Here is a 27,114-nt window from a genome sequence, read left to right on the forward strand (position 1 = left end):
TAAATAAATAGCCTGACGTTTTTCATTTTGAAAATGTTCTATAATATTTTTTAGGATCTTTCCTCAGAGGAACGCTTTCATGTTGAATTACATTTTAGTCCTGGAGCTAAAGGATGCGAAGAAGACAAAAATTTACCATCAGGCTATGGATATAGACCAGCTTCAAGAGAGGTAATAAAGATGAAATTCTCAGGGCTTGGTTATATACTGTGAGATCATGACCTGAGCCGAAATCAGGAGTTGAAGACTTAACCAACTGAGCCACCCAGGCACCCTGGGAGGACAACATTTCTGAGCATACTAGAATTTTATGTTTTATTTAGATTTTTTTGTATTTTTTTCAAAATTTTTTTGATGTTCTTCATTTTTGAGAGACAGTGACAGAGACAGAAACAGAGCTCGAGCTGGGTAGGGGCAGAGAGAGAGGGAGACACAGAATCCAAGCAGGCTCCAGGCTCTGAGCTGTTAACACAGAACCCAATGTGGGGCTCGAACTCACAAGCCAGGAGATCATGATCTGAGCCCAAGTCTGACACTTAACCGACTGAGCCACCCCGGGGCCCCTAAACTTTTTGTATTTTTAAGGCCATTATTTACAATGCTTAACTATAGTTTTGGTTTGGGTTTTGGTTGTCATATTACTTGAGCACTGTTGAAAGGAGTATGGCCTGTCGCAAAAGATGAGTGCGCAAATAAAGTGCAGTTAAGCAAAGGTCCTCATACTGGATGGAATGAGGCCCCAGGGCCCCCCGACTCCAGAATGAAGCTTTTTGTTAGGATAATTGTGCATAAAGTCATCTAAGCAAGTGTTAATTAATCTAATGGTTTAGCTTTTCAAGGTTGAATTTCGAGTTAATTGTTGCTATAACACTAGGAAGGGTCAGGTGTGAAGGAGGATCCGGCCCTGGACAATGTTAATGGCTCTAGGCTTAGGAGTCTAGCCAGCCTAGTTCAGGTATGTAAACATTTCCTAAGGCCTTGCACCTTCTCCAGCCTTTCCCTTTTGAAGTCTTTTCCTTTGATGCTTCTCTCCTGCATCTCCCACAGAGCAATATTGCATGGTAAACATTGTGCTAATAATAATAAGCACTTGGCACAAATTATTGTATTTTAATTCTTAGAGTGATTTTACAAAGTTAAATATATATTAAATTTAAAACTTTTTACTAAACTATAACTCATATTGATAAATCCAAAGTGTATAGCTTAATGATGTATTGCAAAAGGAACACAATTATAAAACAGCCAACCAGGTAATAGATAGAATAATATCATCATTCCAGAAGATCCAGTTGTGCCCCTCCCTGTCATAGTCTCCCTGTCTTCTCCCCAAAGATACCTATCAAGACAGTTAGCACCATGTTTTAATTATGAATATTTTTGAACTTGTTATAAATGAAATCACAAAATACATGCTTTTTTGGGGGGTGTGAGGTGGGTTTTCTTTCATTATGTTAATGAGTTTCATCCATTCTGTTGTTTCTGTTGTCATATAGGATTACATGGCAACAATATATAGAAGTAAATATAGTGCAATGTGTTCATCTATTCCACTTTGATCATTTGTTTCCAGTCAAGCTATGAAGATGAGTGCTTTCATGAACATTCTTGTACAAGTCTTTTGGTGAATATATGTACATATTTCTTTTGGATATACATCAAGGAGTAAACTTGCTAGGTCATAGGGTGTGCATATGTTCAGCTTGAGATAATACAGTCAAATAGTTTTCTAAAGATACTGCCATCTTTGTCAGCCCCTGGTATGATATAGATACAGATATAGATATAGATAGATAAATAGATTTTTTTTTTAATGTAGCCATTTTGAGGGATATGTAGTGATTTCTTGTCATGGTTTAAATTTACATTATCCTCATGACCAGTAACGATTGGCACCTTTTCATATGTTTATTGGCCATTTGGATATGCTTTTATGAAGTGCTACTAGCTTGGACCAGTATGGTGTTGAATAGAAGTGTTGATACTAAACACTTAGACATTCTCAAGCTAAAGCAAAAAGTAATGTTGCAAAGAGATCTTTTTGGGATTTTGATTGAGATGACATAAATTCTCCAGATCAATTTTGAGGGCAATAACACAGTATTTGAGGGCAATAACAAGGACTTGGTATATCTCTGAATTTATTTAGCTATTTTTATATCTTTTTGGTACAATTAAGGGACTTTTTTCATGTGTTGTATCTTTGTCAGATTAGTTCCTAGGTCTTTGTATTTTTATGCTATCATAAATGGCTTATTCAAATTCTCCTTTGTTTGTTATTGTCAAATTGAATTTTAACTCATTTTTATATGAAGATTTTATAACTAGCAGCCTCATTGCATGCTATTATTCATTCTAGTAGTTTATCCATAGAGTCATTTGGATTTCCTATGTATATGACCATATCTATTAATTGTGACAAATGTCCAGTACAGTGTTGAGTAGATTTAGTAATGGTAGACACACTAATATTTCAGTGATTTATTAACTGATGATGTGTCAAGATCTTTTTTTTTAATGTTTATTTATTTTGAGAGAGAGAGAGAGAGAGTATGAGCAAGCACGAGCAGGGGAGGGGCAGAGAGAGAGGGAGACACAGAATCCAAAGCAGGGTCCAGGCTCTGAGCTGTAAGCACAACCCCACACAGGGCTCAAACTCATAAGCCGTTGGATCATGACCTGAGCTAAAGTCAGATGCTCAACCAACTGAGCCACCCAGGTGCCCCGATGTGTCAAGATTTTAGATATCCCTTAACCAATGAAAGAAGTTCCTCTTCATTTCCTATACTCCTTAGTTTGATGAGGGGTTTTAGGTACTTCTGCTTGACTTCTTTTTGCTAATCTTATGTTTGTGAGATTCTTTGATATAATTATATTTACTTTTAGTCTGTTCATTGTTGCTGCTTTACAAAACGTGTTTTAGTGTTATGACTATGCCCCAATTTACTTATTCTATTATAGATATATATTTGGTATAAATTTTTTTAATTTGTTTATATTTTACCTGGGACTTCATCTTATTCATCTGTGTCCTGGCACACCCAGTAAATATTTAGTAGGTCATCGCATGATTATTTATGTATGCAGTCATCACATGTGTTGGGAATATTTGGAACAGAATTTAAATATTCTGAAATTTATAAATTAAAATGCTATTTTAGTTTGTGCTCATGCTGATGCCATTCCTATATAATAAAATTGATGTCTGTTATTACTGTCATTTGTTATTATTTCTTATTTATTTTGGCATTTGATAAAAATTAAGTACTTTGTTTTAGATGGCTTTATATTGTCATTTAGCTGTTTAATTTCTCTGTGGAGTATATGTTTTTATTAAAGTTGGGTACTCTGTCATCTGTCTCATGATACCTAGTACAGTACTAGGCTGTTGTAAAAATTCAATTAATATGGATTGATTTGAATAAACAAACTTGTATATGTACTTCAACTGACTTCACCAACTGGTGGTTGAATTTGTTCATCAGAAGAGAATTTATCTGAATTTTATATGTTGTATTCTTTGCCTACAGAATGAAGGCAGGAGATCTTTTAAAATTGATAATGATGAGGAACCACATACTTCTAAAAAAGATGAGGTTGATCGTGCTGTGATACTGTTCAAACCAATGGTATCAGAGCCAATTCATATACACAGGAAGTCTCCACTTCCAAGATCTAGGAAGATGGCTACAAATGAAGTAAGTATATGTGTCAGAGCATGTTTTCATTAAATAAACTAACTATATTTTAATAAACCAGAAAAGAAAATACAGCTTTAATTATGGAACTTGGGACCCTGACAGATTTTTTATTTTTATCTTTGCCTATTTTTATAATAAATATTTTAAAAATATAGAGGCTATTAAAAAAGAGATCAGTTTTAAGAATCTGGAGCTCTATGTATAGTTTTTGTAACCAAGTTGAATAAATACGGTAAAATAAGACCTTTCCAAGAGCTGATCTATTTTTTTTTTTTTTTTGTCCTGTCACTTTAGGTTATTCTAATAAAGAACTTTTTTAAGAGTTTGATGTAATGAGCAGAGAATAATTTTTGTCTGAAAGGAGAGAGGTATTGCCAGAAATGCTTCAACAACAACTGATTCCAGTGACACTGTAATAAAGATATGAACTTCTAAAATGTCAGCCTGATTGCAAAAACCAGTATAGGAATTTGAAAATTTGAAGAGATAGTTGAAAGTTTACCTTTGTCTACAGTTAAATAAAGCTAGTTCTTATGTTCTCTAATAGAATAACACTTAAATAACTACTAAAAGAAGACTTAAGAGGAAAGTTGAATAGTTGGATTGTAGCTAGTTAAGTAAATATTTAACACCTGTATATATTTTTATATTTTAAATACCTTAATTTTGGGTTATCTGTGTTCTCAGTAGCATGATTCTCCCCAGCACTGATTGAGATTAGTGCTTATAAATGTTGTCTAAATGCTAAAGTAAAAGCATAGAGCAAGATTGTAAGATAGAAACAACCATAAACTTTTAATTAGAAAAATATTTTTTGTTGATAATTAAACATGCCAAGACTTAAGAGTTAGGTATAACATTTATTTAGCAGTTGTTGAGTCAGAATATAAACAACAAAAAAGAATTATGCTCATTTCTATAGCCTCAAATTATACAAACATAAGTGCTTTACGATTCTCAAATTTCAAATGTATCTGTGACCCAGTTGGGCAAGTATGAATAGGAAAAACATCCATCAGTAAAATAGATTGTTATAATTTTATAATGAAAATTGTGTACTAGTTAGGATTTCTATGATATTCTAAGTTAATTATAAAAGAGGACGACTAACAACTGTAGAATTTGGGATTATGTTCTACTATACTTAATTTAAAAATGAGATACCTGGGGTTATGTTCAGGTATCTTTAATTAAAAAAAATCGGGAAATGACATATTAATATAACCTAAACTACCATTTGTGTGAGGGCAGTGATTTTGATGTTGTTGAATAAGAGCAATCTGCAAATTAATCAGATTGTTCAAAATTTCACCATTAAACCTTCTCCTGCACTCCAAAAACGTTATAACACTGATACAGCCAAATGTGTTGGGAGTCCATTTTGCAACACATTTATGTTTATAAAATCTTCAACAAAATTACTGCCCTTTGTTAATTCTTAAGACGCAGAACACATTTATAAACCTTTTTCTCATACTTAAATAGTTGCTTTCAAGAGATTATTTCTATGCCATGCTAAACTTTTACTTCCATAAGGTAAATAATTCAAGTAAAACCTTGAAGACTTTTTCCAGCGTCCACCATCTCCATGGATATCAGAAGTTTGTACTTCCAAAAGACACACAGAGAGAAAGACTATTCTCTTCATTTTGTGCAAGTAGATTTTACTCTGTCCTCACTGTCTGAAACCTGAACATGCAAACATGTAAATGAGAATGTTTGCTGCATGTTTTGCCTATTGAACTCTATGAATAATCTTTGGAGGGGGTAAACAAATAAATAACTTGAAAGTGGAAACAAGTGCAGTTTGAATCCATCTTACCTCTTTTTTTTTTTTTTTTTTTTTTTTAAATATGGCTGGCAGACAGGTTTTCTTTTCTACCTTACATACATTGAAATCTCTTTAACCCTTTGCACAATTCTTTAGTGCTTTGGGTTAAAAGGTTAGTATAGCACAAAACGTCTTGAATATCTAAAATTAAACAATACTTTCATATTTTATAAGTTGCTAAGACAGAAAATTGTTAAATCTTTCCAGTTTTAAGAGACAAGGAACAACTATTAAGCAGTATAGATATTTTGTATATTTAAGATAATAAGGTAATTCTTACAGTTGTTGTCACATGCAATTAGATTTGTAAGCCATTCCTGTCAGTTTCTCAAATATTTGAATTATTTGGCTCCCAAATTACTGTTTAATAGTTTTTTAAAAATTGTTAAACAAATGCAAACAAACTGTATTTTTTTTTCTTTCTGATCATTTGGCTCTGTTGTATCTAACTTTGCATGCTCTGCTTTTTTTTTTTTTTTTTTTTTTTTTTTTTGCCCCTTTCTCACTTCCAGGAAGAGAGCCCCCTGAGTGTGTCTAGCCCAGAGGGTACTGGTACCTGGCTGCATTATACCAGTGGTGTGGGTACTGGGCGTCGAAGACGCAGATCAGGGGAACAAATCACTTCTTCCCCTGTCTCCCCCAAATCATTGGCTTTCACATCCAGTATTTTTGGCTCATGGCAACAGGTTTTTAAACTTTACTTCATTAAAATTTTCTACCTGCATTCAGAGCAACAAATAGCTGTCTTTGAGGACATCTAATCCCTTATATTTAACATCAGAGTAAATCCTTCTGTATTTTAATTTTTAATTTTCAAATGCTTGTGATATCTGACAATATTTGAGGGAAAGAAACCACTTACATTGCATGTGTTTAGGATTTTTACTGGGAGGGTTTTAAATATCCAGGAGTAAAAAATTAATAAGTTTTATACTCCTGGAACTTTTAGTGTTAATAAAAAAATTTTTTTAAAGGAGAGAAATCGTTTTTTTGGCATAGTTGTCCTTTAAAACATTTAGAAACAAAATTACATAATTTGATGGTAAGAAAATTCAGTAACCATTTCCCCCATAATTGAAATATTAGACTCCGTTTGGAATTTGCTGAGAGTTTGAACATTTTTTAAAATCCAAGATTTACATGGTCCTGTGTTAATTAGCAGGGCTCATGTAATACTGATTGTTCTCTCCCTCACTATTGCATTATCTGGAAGTATCTAAGGGATATATACAGCATGGGGTTTAGTTGTGTAATATTTTAATGCTCTCTTTATGAGAGGGTATAATGTATAGGTGCCCACTAATAATGTGGGCCAAAGTTAAATGATTTCAGAAGGACTTTCTGTGATGACATTTGGAAATTTAAAATACTAGGGTTTGGGGTTTGTTTTGTTTTATAGTGGAAGGTTTTACACTTCCATGCTGTTACACATGACTTTTTTGAGAATTTCAGCAATTTCCTTTTGGAAGTATAATGCATTTGATTATAGGAAAAGGGATTATGGTATCCATTAAGGCTGTGAATATTTAAAGGTTACTCTGATAAAGCCCGTGCATGGATCAGTAATTGTATGGTGACCTCAACAGTCTCTGTCTGTCTTTTCTTTTGTTTGTGATTGTTTTTTCCCCCCTTCAAATACAGGAGCTGTTTAAAAGTGGGCATTTGGCTTCTTTTAAGAGAGTGTGAAATTTTATCAATCTATTAATTGTTTCTTTTCATCTGTCTTGTTTCATACATGATATTTCATTCTGAATGCCTGCTTTGCACCACTTCATTGCAAGGACTTCATATGAAATGGACTCCCTTCAGAAGGGGATCTTGCATGATCTTTCATGTTTTATGTATTTCTACTAATATTTATCATACAGCTTATTAACCTTTGTCTGTCTGGAACAGGCTGCAAATGAAGTATGGACTTTTAAATTGATTTTACTGTTTTACCTCATTTATTTTGCTTTCCTTGTGCAGGTTGTATCTGAAAACGCTAATTATCTGCGAACACCAAGAACTCTTGTGGAACAGAAGCAGAACCCTACTGTAGGTATGTGGTCTAAAGGAAATTGAACTCCAGACCTTCAACTCCCTATTTTGCACACATGTAAAACTAACTCTTCAGTGACGAAAGCATGACCAAATGCTATGCTTTATTTTTATTTAACATACACTAATTCAAAAATGTTGAGTTGTACAACTCAAAGTATACAATAAAGTTTTGATAAAATGAACAAGAAATAGCATTTAATTTTGATGTATAATTTTTTTTAAGTGTCCATAATGTAAACTGCTTAGTCCAATTGCCAATGGTAGTTTTTAGTCTTGTATTCTATAAATTAAAATCCCAAAATTCTTTAATTTAGGAAGGAACTTCATTTTTCCCACTTGATAAAATTGTGAATACGTTATTGCATACAAAACAGAACCTTCTACTTTTCTGATTAAAAAAAAAAAATTTAGGGGAGCGCCTGGGTGGCTCAGTGGATTAAGCATCCAACTCTTGATCTCAGCTCAGGTCTTGATCTCAGGGTCATGAGTTCAAGCCCCGCGTTGGGCTCTGTGCTATTGTGAAGCCTACTTTAAAAAATTGTTGTTGTTGTTGTTGTTGTTGTTGTTTTTAAGTTACTTAGTAAAGAGTGTTTTAAACCCTTTCTTGGTGTATTAATTTTCCTTTTGACTATTTCCTAAGAAAAACCAAAGCAAAACTAATGCACAGGGATAGTTGTTACTCTTTCTTGACCTATAGAACATAATTGGTTCTTTGCAAATAATGTTGCAAAGCAACATCGAGAAAGATCTTGCTAAACTTATCGGTTTTAAGCTCACTGTTGATAAACTATATGAGGTAATAGCATACTGTAAGTAGTTGTCTAAATAGGTTTAATAAAAGTATAAATAAGTAATTTTCAACTATATATGTACTTTGCTCTGTATACTAAGTATATGAACTGCTTGTTGATGCCTACTTACTTGAAGATCTTTAGTTAATTACGTATAGCTTGTGTTGGTAACTTAATATTGCCACATGATCTTCCTTTATGTATCAAAATGTATTTGATAGAAACTTATTTAATCTTCACCTAGTGGTAAAAGTTTTACTAGGGTGTGAAGACTTTGACTACAAACTAAGCATCAGTTGGATTGGCTGTGTTTTATTTGCTAATAATGTGTTTCATAGGGTCTTATTAATTAAGATCTTAAGTCATTCAAGTATTAGAAGTGTAAGGTGATTTAGGCCTGGATGACCTACAAGAAGTTGTTCTTACCTGGTCTTCTCACAAATTAGCAAGCTTTGTTTTATTTCATAACATATGTTGATGATTCTTAACTCAAGGGTACCAGAAAAAATTCTTCATTTACAGACATACATTCAAAAATGCTGATCTATTGTGACTAGATCTGTGCGAAGAGAGATTTCTTTATATGACCTGTTAATGCAAATTGACAGAATCCCTTATCAACCTAAATTAACTTCTATAGTAGTGTTTTTAATAGTTTTAAAATGTATATGTCTAATTGTGTAGGCATATTATTTTCCTCAAAGACAACATTTTATACAGTGTTAAGTACCCTTATTTGTACATATGATAAATGGTGGTGGTGATTATATTAAACTTGACATTACAAGCGAATTGTGAGCCTGTTCAAGGCACTGCCAGATAAGTGTGGTAAGAGCCATGTTATTGCATGCTGCATGAATTCCCAATGTGAATGGAAGAACACCCGTTGTGTATGTATTTTCTCTAACTCCCATCAGGGTCTCACTGTGCGGGCCTGTTTAGCACCTCGGTGCTCGGGGGTTCTTCAAGCGCACCTAACCTACAGGATTATGCTCGTACTCATCGTAAAAAGCTGACTTCTTCTGGCTGCATAGATGGTATGTGCACACATGCACACACAGATTCATATCCACACCCATGCACACACCCATGAGCATATAGTACTTCTCAAAGACAAGCCTAAGCCCACTGACTAACTCAAATGGAATCCTAGCACCCTTTGCCTAAGTGACAACCAGTGCTCTCTCATCCATAGCTTGGATTCATGTTTCATCAAAGAGTTAATAGTAGTTAGACATACAGTACTTATTCAATAAATAGTTTGTTCAAATGTGAAGTTTAGAGCTGCATTACATGTATTGGGTCTTTTAGATAGTTGATAAGCCATATTATAAAGAATAAATCTTTCTTTGATCTTTTAAACTTTTGTTTATCGTTATCCCTTATTTTACTTACTGATATTGATAAAAATAAAATAAAGTGAATGGAATGTAGATAAGTAGAAGAAAATATACTTCTATACTTGGCAATATTTTTATAAAAACAAACATATGATGAGAATATTTTAGAATCCCTAGTTGGATAGCCTCTCACTGTTGTTAATGTACCTTAAGTTTTAATATTTGGACTATCCTTGGAGGCTTCTGGAAGCTTGTCCCTTCTATTAATAGGAGTGTTTATTACCCTTTGATTTATTTAAAACTTCTTTTCATATATCCACAAATTTACTTAAGTCAGTAAAACATGGACTTAACAGAATTGCTGGCTCATCCTGCTTTTCTTTCTTTTGTGTATTTCATTAAACACTTTGCCTCTATCCTCAAGCCATTTTACTTTTAACCAGTACCCTCTCTCATTCCCTTCTGCATGTCACCTAATTCTAACCTCCTTATATATTTGTTTTTTCCCTCTTTTTTTAAGTGTCCTTCTTTTGGTAGCTATTACGAATTTCAGGTACCTGTTTTTCTCTTTCTCAGACGCCACACGCGGTTCTGCTGTTAAAAGGTTTTCTATCTCATTTGCTCGACACCCAACCAATGGTACGTTTTGCTTTTATTTTAAAAGATACTCCCCTGCTTCATCCTTTTTTATTTTTCTTTTATTTCAAACTGTGGGGTATACAGTATCATTCATTTCTCCATTCTTAATTTCAGTTGGCATGTAATTCCAACTTACTATTAATCCAAAATATTGATACTGTCTCGCTCCCTTTATCAGCTGTAATTTACACAATCATTTAACATCACTCATCTCAAATTTTTAAATGACCACAATGATGATGAGTTTTAATACTAAATTAGCACCTAAAAATCCCTTCTAATTTCTCAAGTGATCAGTCTACACAAATTTTAAAAATACAACAATTAGTATTGTTTTCTTTTTAAGTCTTAATTATTTTAATGTTTTTTTTTTCTTCCTGAATTCTTTTCTGATCACATAGTTATTTTATTGAGCTACTTGATAAAAAATACTGAGCCACGCTTGTCAAACAGCCAGATGATGTCTTTGAAAAGTTCTTGGGATCTAGGAGATGCAGATTTCACTGTGTAACATTTATCAGTGGCTCTTTGTCTAAAGCAAACTCAACCTGGTCTGGAGACCTCTGAAAATTTTATCCAGTATTTACTTTATCCTCATGTGGCCGTATGGTTTGCTGTTGTCAAGCAACCAATTCTTTTTGGTACCACTGCTTTTCGTTAAAATTTGGAGAACTTCTGATAGGAAGAACACTAAGCTAAAAATCTAGAAAGCTCATTCAGTTAAATTCAATTTCTGAGGCTGAACAGTACAGTAAAGTGTTTTTGTGGCCATTGTTTATAAACTGAATTGTTGCATTATTACAGCTTTCTTACACAGAGCTTGTTCTTCTGGGTCAAGAGGGAATATTTACTGACCACTTGTAAATAATTGAGGATAGAAGAATTTAAAAGAAAACATACCCGTTTTTGCTTTTATTCGGAATGAAGGTACTTTTATCCCCTGGAATTTTTTTTTTCCTTTTAACTGCAAATACACCTTTCAAAAATTCAAGTCAAGTCTTTCAAAAACTTAGATGAAACTGAAGGATTAAACACAAGTTTATAGCCATTCTCCCCCTTCTGGATCCTATAGAAGTGCACTAAATACTTCTGGAGGTGGAGTAAGAAGATCTCATCCTCAACAAGAAAATTTACCCTTAAAGCTTATGTGCTTTTCCTCCTTTGTAGCTCTTTAAATGCTACTTTCTGAAGAAAAAGATCCTTATTTGATACAGCTGCAGCTTCTAAAGAACTTCTTAGAAGAAAAACCAAAGTCACAAGAAAAACAAGTCACAAAATTCTAAGAAGAGACATTGCAGGTTTAAGACTGACTATAGTTTTTGTGCAGAATGCTTATGTATTTACAGCCAGTATGGAAAGTTTTACATAGGAGAAATCTGTGTTTACTGAAGCTTTAAAAAAAAAAAAAAAAAAAAAAAAGTTAAATTTAACAGAAAATAGAGTAACTTTATATTCCTTTGGCTAAAGGTTTTTTAAAAATGTGGATTTTCCACACATGTGACTTAATGCGTTTAAAATGCATTTCTTTCAATTCTAGAAATGTTTCTTTGGGGTTTTCAAGATTTTTTTTTCTTTTTTATACTGTGTTGTCTTATCTGTCCTATGAATTGTCATTTGACTCTTTCACTTTTTATTTCCCCCTAACTCTCATGTTATTTCCATCTTAATACATATCATGGACTTACCCCCTCCCTTCATCTTTAGTTCAAGGAACATGGTGAAACAAGTATCTTCTGACAGTGCTTTACCTTATTTTCTGGGCCTCTGTGCAGAACACCTACACCTCTATAGGTGCTGGTCCGTTTCCTCTGTGGAATGTCTAGGCTCCAGTGGTATGTTTTTATAGCTTCTAAACATGACAGCAGGGTGGCTTTTTAAATTGCTGCGCTAACCCTTTCATTGTGCATTAAATACAAAGTTTACTAAAGATAAATGGGGAAAAAATGCAGTCCTGAGGAACCTGATTATATTATTATTTGCCTGTTATAAAATCTAACAGGCAAATGCAAGGAAATAGCTGTTACAGAATACTTAGCAACATTCTGATGAAAGGATAAAAAACATAACATTGCTAAGTTCAGTGTAATGCAAAGAAAGGGTTTGCGCTTATTTGCATGAGTCTTATACTTTAAAAAAATGTATTACTTGTGCAAGCCCAATTCTTTTAGTGCTTTATTTAGGTGCTTTAGCTGCTGTTATGGTATAGTTTGTTTTGTTTTGTTCTTTAAGCATATGTAACATTCCGTCATGCTTTGGTTTGCACCTGAAAATCAAACATACCAATTTTGTAAATCCTTTGGTTATTTTCATAGAAAGATTAGATTCTCTTTTAACCAGTTTCCCTATTCCAGCCAAGAATTAGTCAGTTCTTGGGTCACTGTTTCCTCCTGAAATTAAGTAAATATCAGTCAGTGTTAAAATGAGCACATGCCTATTGAAGCAGAGAATTTTGTAGTCTGTTTGAGTTTAATTAATTTTTACTTTTTATTTAATAACGTTAGCCTTTATATAAAATCTTAATCTAAGTATTAAAAGTATTTCCTTTGGAGGGAAATTAGTTTGAATGTTAGAAAGAAGAGGTGCAGGAAGACTTACTACTTTAATTGTTTATGAGAGCAATTTTAAAAGCCATTCAGTTGAATAAAATTTAAATCAACAGGCAATTTTTATAAAAAGCGAATAACCTATATCTTGTTTTTTAAAAAAGTGTATATTGTAAGCAGTTTTGTTTCACTGATGGTATTAATATTTATGTGCATGGTTTGTTTCATGAAATTTTTCTATTTCTGTGCCATTGTTGAATGCAAACATGTCTGTATTTTGTATTGCTTTTTACTTGGCCTAACGGTACTCAGCTAGCAATTTCCAACAATAGAATATTTGAGTTATTTCAATAAAGGTAGGTAAAATGTGTTTTGGAATTTGATTTTCAGCATAAATGAATGAGTGTGGTTTTCAGGTCACACTAGAGAGTATTGTTGGCCTTGGTATTGCTAGAAAAGTTACTTAAAATCACTCCTCAAGTAATTACAATGTAATCATTTTTCAACAAGAAGTTAATTTTAACATCCTAGCATCAGAGACACATCATGGCATCAACTTACCTGTCAAATAGACCTGATTTTTATAAAGTACAAACTTAATGTAATTTTTCTGTCCCCCCCCCCAGGTTTTTTTTCTTTAAGTATCATTCTTAGATTTTACTAAAGTGTAGAATGAAATGGTGTGCATGCGGTACTATGTGAATACATTTAAAATGAAATATTTGTCACATCTTGTTCCAGTCCCATATTGCATAGCATCTGGTGTCATGACTTCAGAGATCTCATGTGATTGCATGTGATAGATTGGAAAGACCTAACCTGTACAGTTCTAAGCAATGGTCTTCTTCCTTCTTAATTATTTTTTAAATATCCAAATTTTTTTTCATTTCTTTTTTTCAGGCTTTGAATTGTATTCCATGGTGCCATCTATTTGTCCTCTAGAAACTCTTCACAATGCCCTGTCTTTAAAGCAGGTGGATGAATTTCTTGCTTCCATTGCTTCTCCATCAAGTGAAGTTCCACGGAAGACCCCTGAAATTTGTAGGAAAATAATTATTATTGTTATTATTGTTGTTGTTGTTGTTGTTGTTATTGTTATTAGTTTCATTATTTTGTGGCAGTGATATTATCAGACTATTAGAAGAATTATTACAACAAACTCATGTAGTGATAGTGAATAAAATTTTAGGAGAGAAGGGGGTATAAAGGAACATTATTTGAAATTCTTTGGTGTTATTGATGTGGAATTCACCACTTTTCTTTATAACTCCCAAAAAACTTTCCTCCCAAAAAAGGAAAAAAAAAAAAATCTAAGACCCAGCAATAGAAGTCAACAATATAGACTGATGGCCTTTTTTTCGTTTTCTTATTGTGTGTGATTTTACAATAAACTTTTTAAAAACTACAAAATACCATTTGTCATTAACCCACACATGCACAAATAACCATCCATGCCTCACCACCTCTGGTACATATTCACAATGATTCAGAAGGAGCTCTTGGCTAAAGAGAGCAAATTAGGACAACAGGTTTTCAAATTATGTTCTTCAGAAAATATTCTGCAAAAGTTAATGCATGTGTGTGAAGAAAAGGGATTCATGACTCAGTAAATTTTGGAAACTGTATTATATCCCACCTCCCTTTGGAGAGACAGAGTTACATTACTGTAGGAAAACTGTATACTTAGATTTTCCAAAACTTATTTTTTGAGAAGACACATTTTTGGTGACACATTTAGACACCATGTAGCACTATTCTGAGGGACATCATTCTGGGAAACCTTTAGGGCTACCTTTTTTGGGTATGAGAAGTCAGCTGACTACTATGATCCCCAGCTCTATAGGATCCTTCAGCCTGTGGGAATTTCCAGTTTAGGAAGCATCCAGTTTGGGAGAGCATGCTCTGCTTAGTTAAGAATCTTGCTAGGGCTAGTCCTTTTTTTGGAAAGTCACAAACATTGAGTGTATACCTTTCTTCTTTTTGTAAGGAGCATACTATAAATGTGTTTCTCTGAAGAATGAAACCAGAGGTCTTGGAATGAAAGCCACTTTCGTGTATTGCTGTTCTCTTCCCTTTTCTGGCTTCCACATTGTATTATTCTAGAGAGTTCTCGTCACATTGTATTCTGTCTAAATGGCACCCCTTGCATTTCTCCAGTATAGTGGGCTTCCCTTTTCTTCCACGTCTGGTAGTAGAGGTCAGGTTTCAATCATTGATGGCAATGGAGAGATACTTGGGTTTATGTTCTAAAATATTTCACTTTAAGAATGGTTTTAGGAAGTAGGATTTAATTTCAAAGTTTTCCTGTGAATGTGTCTGACTCTGAGAATTGATAATACTCCAAATGAAATAACTTCTTTAAGCTGTGTGAGGTCAAAGTTAGGAAAATGAAGTATGTTTATCTTCTTTTCCCTGTTAGCTGATAGAATGGAAAATGCTTTTCCTCAGAATGCAGTGGAGAACCTGAATTAATTCTCATTTACCATTTACCCCTTTATATTTGATGTTTCACAGCTTCACTGGGGCAAGGATTTATAATCTTAAAATAAAGATGAAAGAAAAGTTCTAATTAGTAAAAAAGAACTTAGGATAGATAATCAATGTTATTTAGAATTTAGAAGATTTTCAGTGAGTGACTTACAGGTAACAGCAGTAATGACATCTGTTTTGGAAAGAGAATTGGTAGAACATTTACAGAAAGAAAATCTCTGAAGGTATATTCTGTGGTGCTGTTTTATTATGATGGCTTTATTTCTGTGGTTAGTGAATTCAATTAATCAGAGTATATTATTGAGGTGTATTAATGAAGGATATTAAATTCCTTTTCCAGTTCAGATTAGCTCTTTTCTATATCATGGATATAAGTTGTACCCCATATTCTCTAGTTCTCTTAAAATTTCATGCCATTACTTACTAAGGAAACTAGATAAGAACGTAAATACAGTTAATGCAACTCATTGAGTTGAATAAACCTTAAAATCAAGCTAGTTCATTGATCTTCAGACTGTATTCCCAAGAGCTTTTGGAAATTCCATTAGGAAGATGATGCTGAATGGTTAGGCCTTTTGTCATGCATGGCTGCTTCAACTAGAGTATATGTTTTCATCTATTTGATTTAAGATTTCATTTGAGAAAAAATTATTCTTTAAAGAAAAAAAACTTAGACACCATTGAGGAAATCAAGTGGTTAGTGGTCAAGCAATACTAAAAAACCCATGTCTTCTGAGTATATGGTTTTCTAGTTCTCCTTGAGTAGTAAAGAAAATAGGTGCCAGCTATAATAGAAGCCTCTGAATCCTCTGTTTTATACTGTAACTGCAGAATTAAGTGAGGTTTGATGGGGGGTGGGAGGGAGGGGAAAGTGGGTGATGGGCATTGAGGAGGGCACCTGTTGGGATGAGCACTGGGTGTGGTGTGGAAACCAATTTAACAATAAATTTCATATTAAAAAAAGAAAAGAAAATAGGTGCCAGCTGTAATAGAAGCCTCTGAATCCTCTATTTTATACTGTAACTGCAGAATTAATATTTAGTAATCACAGTATATTTATATTATTTTATACTTAATTCCCTGAATTGTCAAGGAATTAGCATTATAATGTAGACTATATTGATTTTGTGCTATTTATAATGAAGCCTATATTGTTAATCCTCTGTCGTTCAGAAAGGCTTTTTCCTCACTTCAAACAAAATTAAATCAATTTTGTGGCAACTAGAAGGTAGCTTACAATGGAACACTAACAGTATCAGATGGGGGGAAAGGTGTGGAAATACTAACTGGATAAGTTAGAGATGGAAGTTAACGAGACAGGATCAAACATGTAAGCAGGAAAGAGCTTAGTAGTGGTGTAGTGCTTTACATGATGCTTTCGGGATTTTTGTCATCACTTGTATGTTATATCGTTAGTGACTACTTGGAGCTTCTGCCAGTGGGATTTGTATTCATTCAGTGTAGATACGGGTCAGCCACATGAAACACATTTGCTGTGACTGGCTCACGTATTTGTTTTTCAGAGACATGCTGTTTATTGCTATCAGGTCCTCCAAAAATTGCAAAAGCAGGCGAGTTGGTGTTTTGTTAACTCCTCACCTCCCTTCAGTTAAGAACCTGGAAGCTCATGCCAGAAGCTCTCCTTCCCCAGAGGACTTCATACTTCAGAATTACCGTACTTTTCCTTTTCATGCCTCTCAACCACTCCACCTTGATTAGAAAGAGAAAAAAAATCTTTAAAAGTCCTTGCATTAAGATAAATCTCACTAGGTAATATAGGGAGACAGTCTGATTTATTACTTATAAATACAATAGATTAATAGACCATAGTGTTTACAAAGTAACTGTCCCTGAATCTCTACTTCATATTTTTAAGAGAAAAACAATTTGGGACTTTTTTTTTTTTTTTTTTTAACTAGGCAGTAAAATTATGCCATTAGCTCTCTGCCATCCCTTAAGAATCTGAGTTTCTATCAGGACAATAAAATTAAGTCCATTGCTCTATTCTTGGCATGCCATTAGTAAATACTGTTAAATGCTTATTATTTGCAGTATAAACAGAACATCTATTGGGCTAAGAGCATGAGAGAACTTTTTATAGGAAAGATGATGTATCCGAATTTACTTTGTAAACCTTGCATTGTCTATTTTCTCCTGTAACGTATAGTCCTAAGTCCACTAAATATGTCATTAGAAATTTCTAAATGTAAGGACTTGGTAGGAGATTACTGAACTGCCATATCTGTTTTGTTTTTTTTTTTTCTTTTCAGCCTCTTCAGCTTCACGTTCCAGTCCAGTAATGAGAAGAAAAATATCTTTAAATACGTATACACCTGCAAAAATCCTCCCAACACCACCAGCTACCTTAAAGAATACGAAAGCAAGCAGCAAGCCAGGTTAGCAGTGTGTGAATTTGTGGATTCTGTAGTGCAATTAGAGGAGTAGTAATAGCTTGCCTTTTGAGTTTAAAATCTGTTTTTAAAAAGGATCATTATACTTCCTAGAGTTAAAAACCGTTATTGTAGTCTGTTGATGTATTTGTATTTTTTCCTCTGTTGTCTCCCCCGCCACTGTATCTGTTAATAAAATATATTTCATACTCATACTGTTCTCAAAACTAACTTATGAACTGTCTCCTATTGCTTTTCTTTTGAGTCTAGGCTTTATTTTAGTCATTTTATATGAAAGATTTTTTTTTTTAATTTTTTAAAACATTTATTTATTAGTATTGAGAGACAGAGACAGAGCATGAACATGGGAGGGACAGAGGGAGGGGGAGACACAGAATCCAAAGCAGGCTCCAGGCTCCAAGCTGTCAGCATAGAGCCTGACGCAGGGCTCAAACTCATGAACCATGAGATCATGACCTGGGCTGAAGTTGGACGCTTAACCAACTGAGCCACCCACACGCCCCCTATTTTTGTCTCTTTCTTTACAGTGTTTTAATTCTCCATGCGCAGTCTAATGACATGAGTACCAAATTCAACTATCTTTTATCAGCTTTTTTTCTATTTTTTTTAAAGATTTTATTTTTTAACTAATCCCTGCACCCAACGTGGGACTTGAGCTCACAACCCCAACATCAAGAGTTTCATGCTCTACTGACTCAGCCAGCCAGACACCCCAACTGTTTTTTTGTTCTTATTTTTTGGCATATTTGACTGTGTGGTTGATCCTTGCTGAAATCCTCTCTTACTCTGACTTCCACGGTGTACTCTGCCTTGCTGTTATTTCCCTTTACCCGATTCTTCTAGTCTTATCTGACAGTTGTTCTTCTTCCTACTTTGCTATGCCAGACAGGGTCATCCAACTGTTCACTTTTTCTTACCCTATACCTTTTTTTTTTCTTGAGAGAATTCTATATAGCTCCAAGGTTTGACTGTATCCTCACTGGAAATTTCTTCATTCTTTTCAGCATTTTAGTGCTCTCACAAATTCTTTTGGTTAATAGTTTAGGCTTGGGAGTCAGAGGGACCTAGATTAAAATCTCAACACTACTACTTATTAGCTTTATGACTTTGGGTAAGTTACTAACCTCTCCGATCCTCAGTTTCATAGTCCTAAAATCGGGGTAATAGTACTCCTTTAAAGGTTGTCAGAAATGAATGCAATAACCTATGTAAAGTACTTGACATACATAGTAAACACTCACTAAATGTTAGTTGCTGTTGTTACACTGTTGCCAAACTGTTCACTGCCTCCCAAATAAATCCTTGTGATACTCAGGTCATTTTTCTTCTAAAATGTTCTCCCTTTACTTCCCACTCCCAACCCAGCCCCCTCCACTGGTGATGTATTTATATGATTACCAAAACAAGAACTCTTACAGCACTCTGTACCACTGACTTGATCATTTATCCCTGATAATAGTTCTGTCAGGTTATCCGGCCTTATAAATTAAAGGCAATATCTTAAATATAGTTAAAGTTTGCACCGTCTAAATAATCAATATATGCAGGTACAGACAACTGAAAAAGTATCTTAAATATAAATTACAGTGTATTCCATATGCAACTCAAAGCTAACATTTGTATAGTTTTTTATGCTACAAAACACTTTTTTTGTTCATACATTTCTAAACATGGCCTTCAGAGATCAATACCATTCTTATGCCATTACGGATGAAAAAATTGCAGAGGTTGTGACTAATCCCTGTTCACATAACAGTCGTAGGCCTAAGATTTGAATGCTCTTTGAATCATGGTCCATTGTTTTTCTCTATATATTAGACACATAATAAATGTATTATTTCATATGCCTTTTTAAATAATAAAGATGAAGTGGTGTTATTTTGACTTTTTCAATATAACATAAGCCTATAAAAGCCAATCTTGCATTCCTGGAATGGACCCCACTTGGTCATGATGAATAATTTATATAAATGTTGCTGGATTCAGTTTGACCTTGAGGATTTTGACACCTGCATTTTTAAAAGATAATGATTCGTCTGTAGTTATTTTTTGTTTTTGTTGTTGTTTTTGTTTTCATGTTGGTTTTTGTTTTTGTGATGTCTTTTAAATGTTGGTATCAGGCTGATGATGCTGGCCTCAAAATGATTTGGAAGTATTTCTTCCACTTCTATTTTCTGAATGAAGTTTTTTATAAGAGAGGTATTTCTTACTTAAATTTTGATAGAATTAATTTTCTGTTACATTTTAGTGATGGCTTTGGTAACTTGGTTTTTCAAGGAATTTGTTCATTTTATCTAAGTTGTCAATCTTATTGTTACTTCATTATCCTTTTTTAATTTATTTTAAATATTTTTTAATGTTTATTTTTATTTTTGAGAGAGAGAGAGAGAGAGAGAGAGAGCAGGGGAGGGGCAGAGAGAGAGGGAGACACAAAATCTGAATCAGGTTCCAGGCTTCAGGCTCTGGAACACAGAGCCCAAGGTGGGACTCGAACTTACGAACCATGAGATCATGACCTGAGCCAAAGTCAGGCACTTCACTGACTGAGCCACCTAGGCGCCCCACTGCACTATCCTTTTAATGAATTTAGTAATAATTTCTGTTATTCATGATACTGATAATTTGTGTTATGATTTTTTTTTTCATTATTCCCACTAGGGATTTATCCCTTCTGTTGGTGTTTTCAAAGAAACAGATTTTAGCTGTTTGTTTTATAGTTCACTGATTTCTCTCTTTTAATATTTCCATCCTCCTACTTACTTTGGGTTGACCTTTATTCTCTTTCTAGTTTCTTAAATCACTTTTTATTAGGGGCGCCTGGGTGGCGCAGTCGGTTAAGCGTCCGACTTCAGCCAGGTCACGATCTCGCGGTCCGTGAGTTCGAGCCCCGCGTCAGGCTCTGGGCTGATGGCTCGGAGCCTGGAGCCTGTTTCCGATTCTGTGTCTCCCTCTCTCTGACCCTCCCCCGTTCATGCTCTGTCTCTCTCTGTCCCAAAAATAAATAAAAAACGTTGAAAAAAAAAAATTTAAAAAAAAAAAAAAATCACTTTTTATTAGACATTTCTTCTCCTGTTACAGAAACATTTAAGGCTTTAAGTTTCCCTCTGAGTACTTCTTTAGCTACATCTCACAAAAGTTACATTTAATTCTCATTCTCATTCAGTTAAAAATACTTTATAATTTGTGATTTATTCCTTGAGTCATGGAGTATTTAGACACATATTGGTTACTTTCCAAATATTTGGGGGTTGGGGTTTGGATGTCTTGTTACCAATTCCTTCATACCGTTGCAATTACAAAACATATACTGTACAGTCTTAGTATTTTATTTTATTTTTTTTTTTCCAACGTTTTTTTTATTTTATTTTTGGGACAGAGAGAGACAGAGCATGAACGGGGGAGGGACAGAGAGAGAGGGAGACACAGAATCGGAAACAGGCTCCAGGCTCTGAGCCATCAGCCCAGAGCCTGACGCGGGGCTCGAACTCACGGACCGTGAGATCGTGACCTGGCTGAAGTCGGACGCTTAACCGACTGCGCCACCCAGGCGCCCCGTTAGTATTTTAAATGTGAGCTATTTTATGGCTTAACATTTGGACTTGGTACATCTTAAATGCAGCAAGAGCACTAAAAAAGAATTTTTATTCCATAGTTCATTGATGTAATGTTCTATCAGTATCCATTAGGTCAGAATTGCTGATAATCTTTTTCATATCTTCTGTGTTTTTCCTATTTTGAGGGGTGGGGACATGTGGATGGGAGGAGAGGTTCTGAATGTGCTATCAATTGCTTAGAGAGCAATTTCCACTCACAGCTGTATGATTGTCTTTTTCTTCCTTTAATTCAATCAGTTTTTATTCTGTGCTTTGAAGCTTTGTGATTACATACATACATATTTGGTATGCCTTCCTAATGTATTGACTCACTTATCATCATGAAATTTCCCTTTGATTCCTAGTAATGCTTTGTCCTAAAGTTTATCTGATGTGAATTTTGCTACCTCACATTTCTAATGCTTACTGTATGCATGGATTAGTTTTCCAAACAACCTGTGGTCTTCATATGTAAGGGATTTTTTTTTTTTTTTTTTTTGTAGGCAATATATATTTGGCTTCTTTAAAAACCCATTCTAGGGACACCTGGGTTGCTCATTCAGTTAAGCATCCAACTTTGGCTTAGGTCATGATCTCTCAGTTTGTGGGTTTGAGTCCCACATTAGGCTCTGTGCTGACAGCTCAGAGCCTGGAGCCTGCTTCGGATTCTGTCTCTCTCTCTCTCTCTCTCTCTCTCTCTCTCTCTCAAAGAATATAAATATTTTTTAAAAATTTAAAAACCCATTCTAACAATATCTGCCTTATAGTTGCAATGTTTCTGGTTCATTAACATTGTAATTATTGATATGGTTGGGTTAGATCTACTATGTTATTATATTTTTGGTTTATACATTCTGATTGTTATTCTTTTATTCTTTTCTGCCTTGTTTTGTATTCAATATTTTTTAGAGTTTTATTTTAACTTATCTATTGACTTTGTAGCTTTACCTTTTTGCATCATTCTTTAATTAGTGGCTATAAATATACCTAACTTTTCATGATCTACTTAGAGATAATTTTATACTACTCAGAGTAAAATGTGGGAACCTTGCAACTCTGTAGATTCATTTACCTTCCTCTCCACCCATCCTTGACACATAGTTATCCATGTATGTTACTTCCACATATATTATAAAGGCTACAATACAATGTTAGAATATTTGCTTTACACAGTCATGTATTTTAATGACACTTGGAAGAGAAAAAAGTATTTTATTTATCCACACATTAGCCATCAGTCTTCATTCCTTTTTCTAAATCTTTGTTTCCATCTGGTTTTATTTGCCTTCTACCTGAATCTCTTTAGCATTTTTATACTGCAGATCTCTTACTGTATTTGAAAAAGTCTTGATTGACAATTTGAGGAAGAAAGTTTTTTCTTTCAGTGTTTTAAAGGTGTTGTGTCCTATTTAGGGTTCCCATTGTTTCTGATGAGAAGTCTTTGGTAATTTGAATTGTCCCAATGTGTGCAGTGGGTTGAATTATTTTTTTCTGCCTGCTTTCAATATTTTTTCTTTATCTTTGATTCTCAGCAATTTGACTATGGCAAGCATGCTTAGAATTTTTTTTTTTTTTATAATCTGGGTTGATGTTCACTTTTACCTATCATCTCCATTCTGCTGTTAAGCTATCTAGTGGGTTTTTTTCAGATATTTATTCCTTAGTTTTAGATACTCTTTTTTGATTCTTCAGAGATCTCCAAAATTTTATTTATCATAAGCATATTTTCCTTTGTTCTTGAGTAAGTTAAAGTACTTGCTTTAACATTCTTGTGTACTAATCTAGCTGACCTCAGAAATAGTCTCTACCAATTTATCCATTCCCAAGAAGAAAGATGTTTTCCTGTTTTTTTTCATACATTGAGTACTTTTGGATTGCATCCTAGACATTATGAATGAGATGTTGTATAAACTCCAGACTGTTATTTTTGTTACGCTTTTCCCAAGAGTATTGAGTTGTTTGGGTTTTTTTCAAGCAAAGAGTTAACCTTGGGCGAACTCATGTTGCAAAACTGTGTTCCTTGAAGTAGTCAGCAGCTCATCTTTCACATCTTTTCTTTTGGCCTTAGCTACACTCTTGGAGCCTACCCTCCCCATGCCATAAATGTGATCATGCTTTATACAAAGAACTGGAGACTCTCCCTTTCTGGGATCTCCCACCTGATTTTCCAGCAGCTATAGTTGCTCCAGTACTTGTCTTCTGGTTCTTCATGCTAGTAAGAATGAGTTTCATGTTTAGTTGTAGTCATTGCACATGGTTCAGACCAGATACTCTCCTTAGGCCTACAGCTTTCAAAAAAATGGGGGTGGGGGGGACTCAACATGAGTTTCCTTCCTCCAAGTGTTGATTTTTTTTTTCCAGTATACACCTGCTTTTGTTTACTCTTCAGTGTCTTCGAGTAGTTGTTTTTCATATTTTATCCAGAGTTTATACTTGTTAACCTGCAGGAGAATTAGTCTGATAGGAGCTTGCCCATCCATACCAGAAGTGTCATCTGTCTTAGAATAACTTTTTAATAACTCATAAGGGCTTAATGTTGGTTTGGATGTAGAAGGATGAGTTCTAAGTCAAGACTGTGTATAGTTTTCTAATATTTGAACTTTTTAAGTAGTGGTGATATAAAAGAGGAGAAAATAGATTTAAGGGGAAATGACAAGTTCATTATTAAGCATATTAAGTTTATGTTTACTGTCAGTTTTATATATAGAGAGATTTCTGATAGGATGAACAGAATAAACAGATCTTGAAGTAAGGGAAAAGACCTGAACCAAAAGTATACATTTGAATATTGTTAGCACAATAGATAGATGGTAGTTAAAAATGATGGAATAAATTAGTTTTTAAGGAAGAATGTAGAGTGAAAAGACAAATTTGGAACACACCCCATTGACCTTACTTTCCTGTATTGATGTTGAATTCTAAAAAGTTAAAAGGTTAAAAATGCTCTATTGGATGTTTACAATGTTTCATTTACATCACAGTTATAAAGTTAATTATTTGTCACTTAGCAGTAGTATTTGAACGTGAATTGCTTGTGAAAATCTAAACAATTTTTCTTTTTTTGTATAGCTACCAGCGGACCTTCTAATGCCGTTGTTCCTAATACCTCATCTCGAAAAAAGACTATAGCTAGCAAAACAGAAATGCACGAACACAAAAAAACCACTGGGAAAAAGAAATGAAATCTTAGCGGAAGCTGGAGCTCCATATATTTATAAAAATCACGTTGTTCGATAGAAAAAGACACGTAATAAACCTTGACTGAAAACTGTCAAAGCAAGTAATTGATGTTTCTCCTTATACACCTCTATATTCATTTTAAAATATGTTAAATCTAGAGAATTCTTTGTATATATTCAGGTAAGGACCTTTTCTCATGATCTTGAAATGTTTAAAACAATGTTTATTAACATTTTAGCAGAACTTACGGTGATGAAGGTCTGTCATTCTTAATATTATGTTTGCTATGTTCCCTCTGTAAAGAAAACGACAGGAGACCTCAGCCTGCCTGTCCCAGTGTCTCACCAGTAATGCTGTTTACTCAAGAATCTGTGAGGTGACCTCTGTACATACTTTCATTTTCATGGGATTGTATGTCAGCTATAAAAACCTATAGCTTGAGTTGGAATTTGACAGCCAGGATTACATATTACAGATTTTTAAAGTGTATTTCCAAAGAGATTTCACTGACCATTTGGATTAGAAACTTTTTTCCTCCAATTGTTAGAATTACATATATGCTGCAATATTTAATAACTGGAGTACTAGCATATGGGTTATTTTTCCAATATGTGCTTTGAGGTTTTTTTTTTTTTATTGTGTATTATTTAAAATATTACATATACAGCTGGGGTGACTACACCTTTATGTGCATAAATTTCTATATTAATTTGTAGAAAATACTTGCTTTATATATTTCCTTATCATAAGGTGCTTTTGCTCATCAGGAAAATACTGCTTTATGTATCGGGAAGAAAGACATCTTTAGAATTTCTTTTTAAGAGACATAGTTGATAAGTTTATAAATGTTACACTTATTTTCAGAGTTCTTTTTAGATCTAAGGAAACCAGTTCAAAAATGGATATCAGCAGTGTGAGGAGAATGTCTCAATTCTGTAGTTAGGAGATATTATGCATAACACCTCTTTTTAGCATTTCCATTCTTATCTCTAGTGTATCAGTTGATCTCACTAAGAAAGCTTAAAGATTGAACATTGGATATAAATGCTCTTTTCAAACTATTAGATTTTGAAAGGAAATTGAGATCATTGTTTTGTGATTTCATATGTGATGTGAAAAAATATTTACTGTATTGGTGCTTTTTTATCCCCTAGTGCACAAATAATTATAAGCCACTTGAATGACTTAAACTGTAAACCAAACAATACAACCTGGTAAGAATTCCATGCATTGCCAGTCAGGTAACTTAAGTTGCTAAAGCTTTACTTTGAAGCTTATATTTAGGATATTATTGAATTCTCATACGAACACAACTATTAAAACTCTTCAGGAGGCTCTCCTAACTTTAAATCATCACCTATGAATTGACATTTAGAAAATAAACATATTAAGTGTTAGTTTTAAAAGGTACCAGATGCAAAAGTCACAAATATATACAATTATATAAGTTCATATACTTCACGTGAATGTACTTGTATTATATGGAGACATGTCTTGTAAACAGTTGAATGTACCTAAACTTTCTGTATGTGAAAATGTTAATGTGCTCAGTGTGGGAGTAAGAAGCTACTTTTATTTTTTAAGTGGAACTTAATTAAAATATTTTATTTCCAGAATCAGAGAGTCAATGAAGTGGCAACTTATTTTTGATTTCTAGTCTTTATCTCTTTACTTTTAGCTTTCAAAGTAGAAATAAGAAAACTATTTGAGTATTAAACGATGCTAATCTCAGATATGAAATAAAACTTACTGTTGGCCATATCTATTTCCTAGAAGTTAGCTACAGAAATTCAGCATAGCTCATTTTTACCATTGTTATACATGAACTATGATTTCACCGTAGTCACTAAACTCTGTAATATTTTTGTGTAGACTGATTAGATAAACTGATTTGAAAGAATCTTTGAATCATTTTCTAAAACAACAGAAGTCTTATATATCAGAGCAAGAAATTACAGTTATCATTCTTTAGTGCAGGTTTGACTGAACCATCCGTTTCTCCCATGATTCTATCCCTGTATGGGTTTGTTTGTTTTAAATACTGCAAGATACTGTTTCTTGCAGCCCAGTCCTCCAAGCAGCAGAGATGAGAAAGCCCATCCTGAGGAGCTGTCCAGCCATTCTAGGATGTTAGTCTTCATGGTGCATTATTCCATCTTTCCATCCTTAATCCCGCATCTGAACGCAGACCTCACTTTCCCCTTGAAGCAATGCTGGCAGATTTTGCTGCCCTGGTTCTATAGGATTCTCCTAAGTCCATTCTAAACACCAGGAAATACATTTGGGGTGTTGTACCAACATTGGATTAAAGAGCAAAATGTGCTGAACAGCTTATCTCAGGTTTCCTTTGAGCAGGAAATGGAGGCATTTCCATTTCCATGTAAAGGGACAGAGAACATGTGACAGTGTGCTTGCATATACATGGAACAAAAGGGCAATAGACAGCAATTAAAAGAGAAAAGCTAAATGTATCGCTCTTCAGTAAAGATCTAATTACAATTCTTAAGACAAGAGAAAAGCCTCTTTTGAACAGTATTATTACCCAGGGTTTC

At 34.0% G+C, this 27,114-nt stretch overlaps 1 protein-coding gene across 16 annotated transcripts in view; it reads left to right on the top strand.

Moving 5' to 3' along the window:
- Positions 1-26,178, top strand: part of PPIP5K2 (diphosphoinositol pentakisphosphate kinase 2) — a 72,937-nt gene extending 46,759 nt beyond the window's left edge. For 6 of the 16 annotated variants that reach the window (XM_042944516.1, XM_042944517.1, XM_042944515.1 and 3 more), the window contains 9 exons: positions 55-171; positions 3,531-3,698; positions 6,045-6,218; positions 7,501-7,573; positions 9,284-9,403; positions 10,283-10,345; positions 13,789-13,929; positions 17,649-17,774; positions 24,452-26,178. In XM_042944516.1, the coding sequence (XP_042800450.1) occupies positions 55-171; positions 3,531-3,698; positions 6,045-6,218; positions 7,501-7,573; positions 9,284-9,403; positions 10,283-10,345; positions 13,789-13,929; positions 17,649-17,774; positions 24,452-24,564 (1,095 nt within the window). In that variant the 3' untranslated portion in view covers positions 24,565-26,178. Of the gene's footprint in view, positions 1-54; positions 172-3,530; positions 3,699-5,237; positions 5,933-6,044; positions 6,219-7,500; positions 7,574-9,283; positions 9,404-10,282; positions 10,346-11,149; positions 11,727-13,788; positions 13,930-17,648; positions 17,775-24,451 lie in introns of those variants that run through there. The other 10 variants (XM_042944522.1, XM_042944523.1, XM_042944527.1 and 7 more) reach the window with 8 other exon arrangements.
- The last annotated feature ends 936 nt before the right edge of the window (positions 26,179-27,114 follow it).

The sequence above is a fragment of the Panthera leo genome, chromosome A1 (genome assembly GCF_018350215.1).
Source record: "Panthera leo isolate Ple1 chromosome A1, P.leo_Ple1_pat1.1, whole genome shotgun sequence".
Lineage (NCBI taxonomy): Eukaryota > Metazoa > Chordata > Mammalia > Carnivora > Felidae > Panthera > Panthera leo.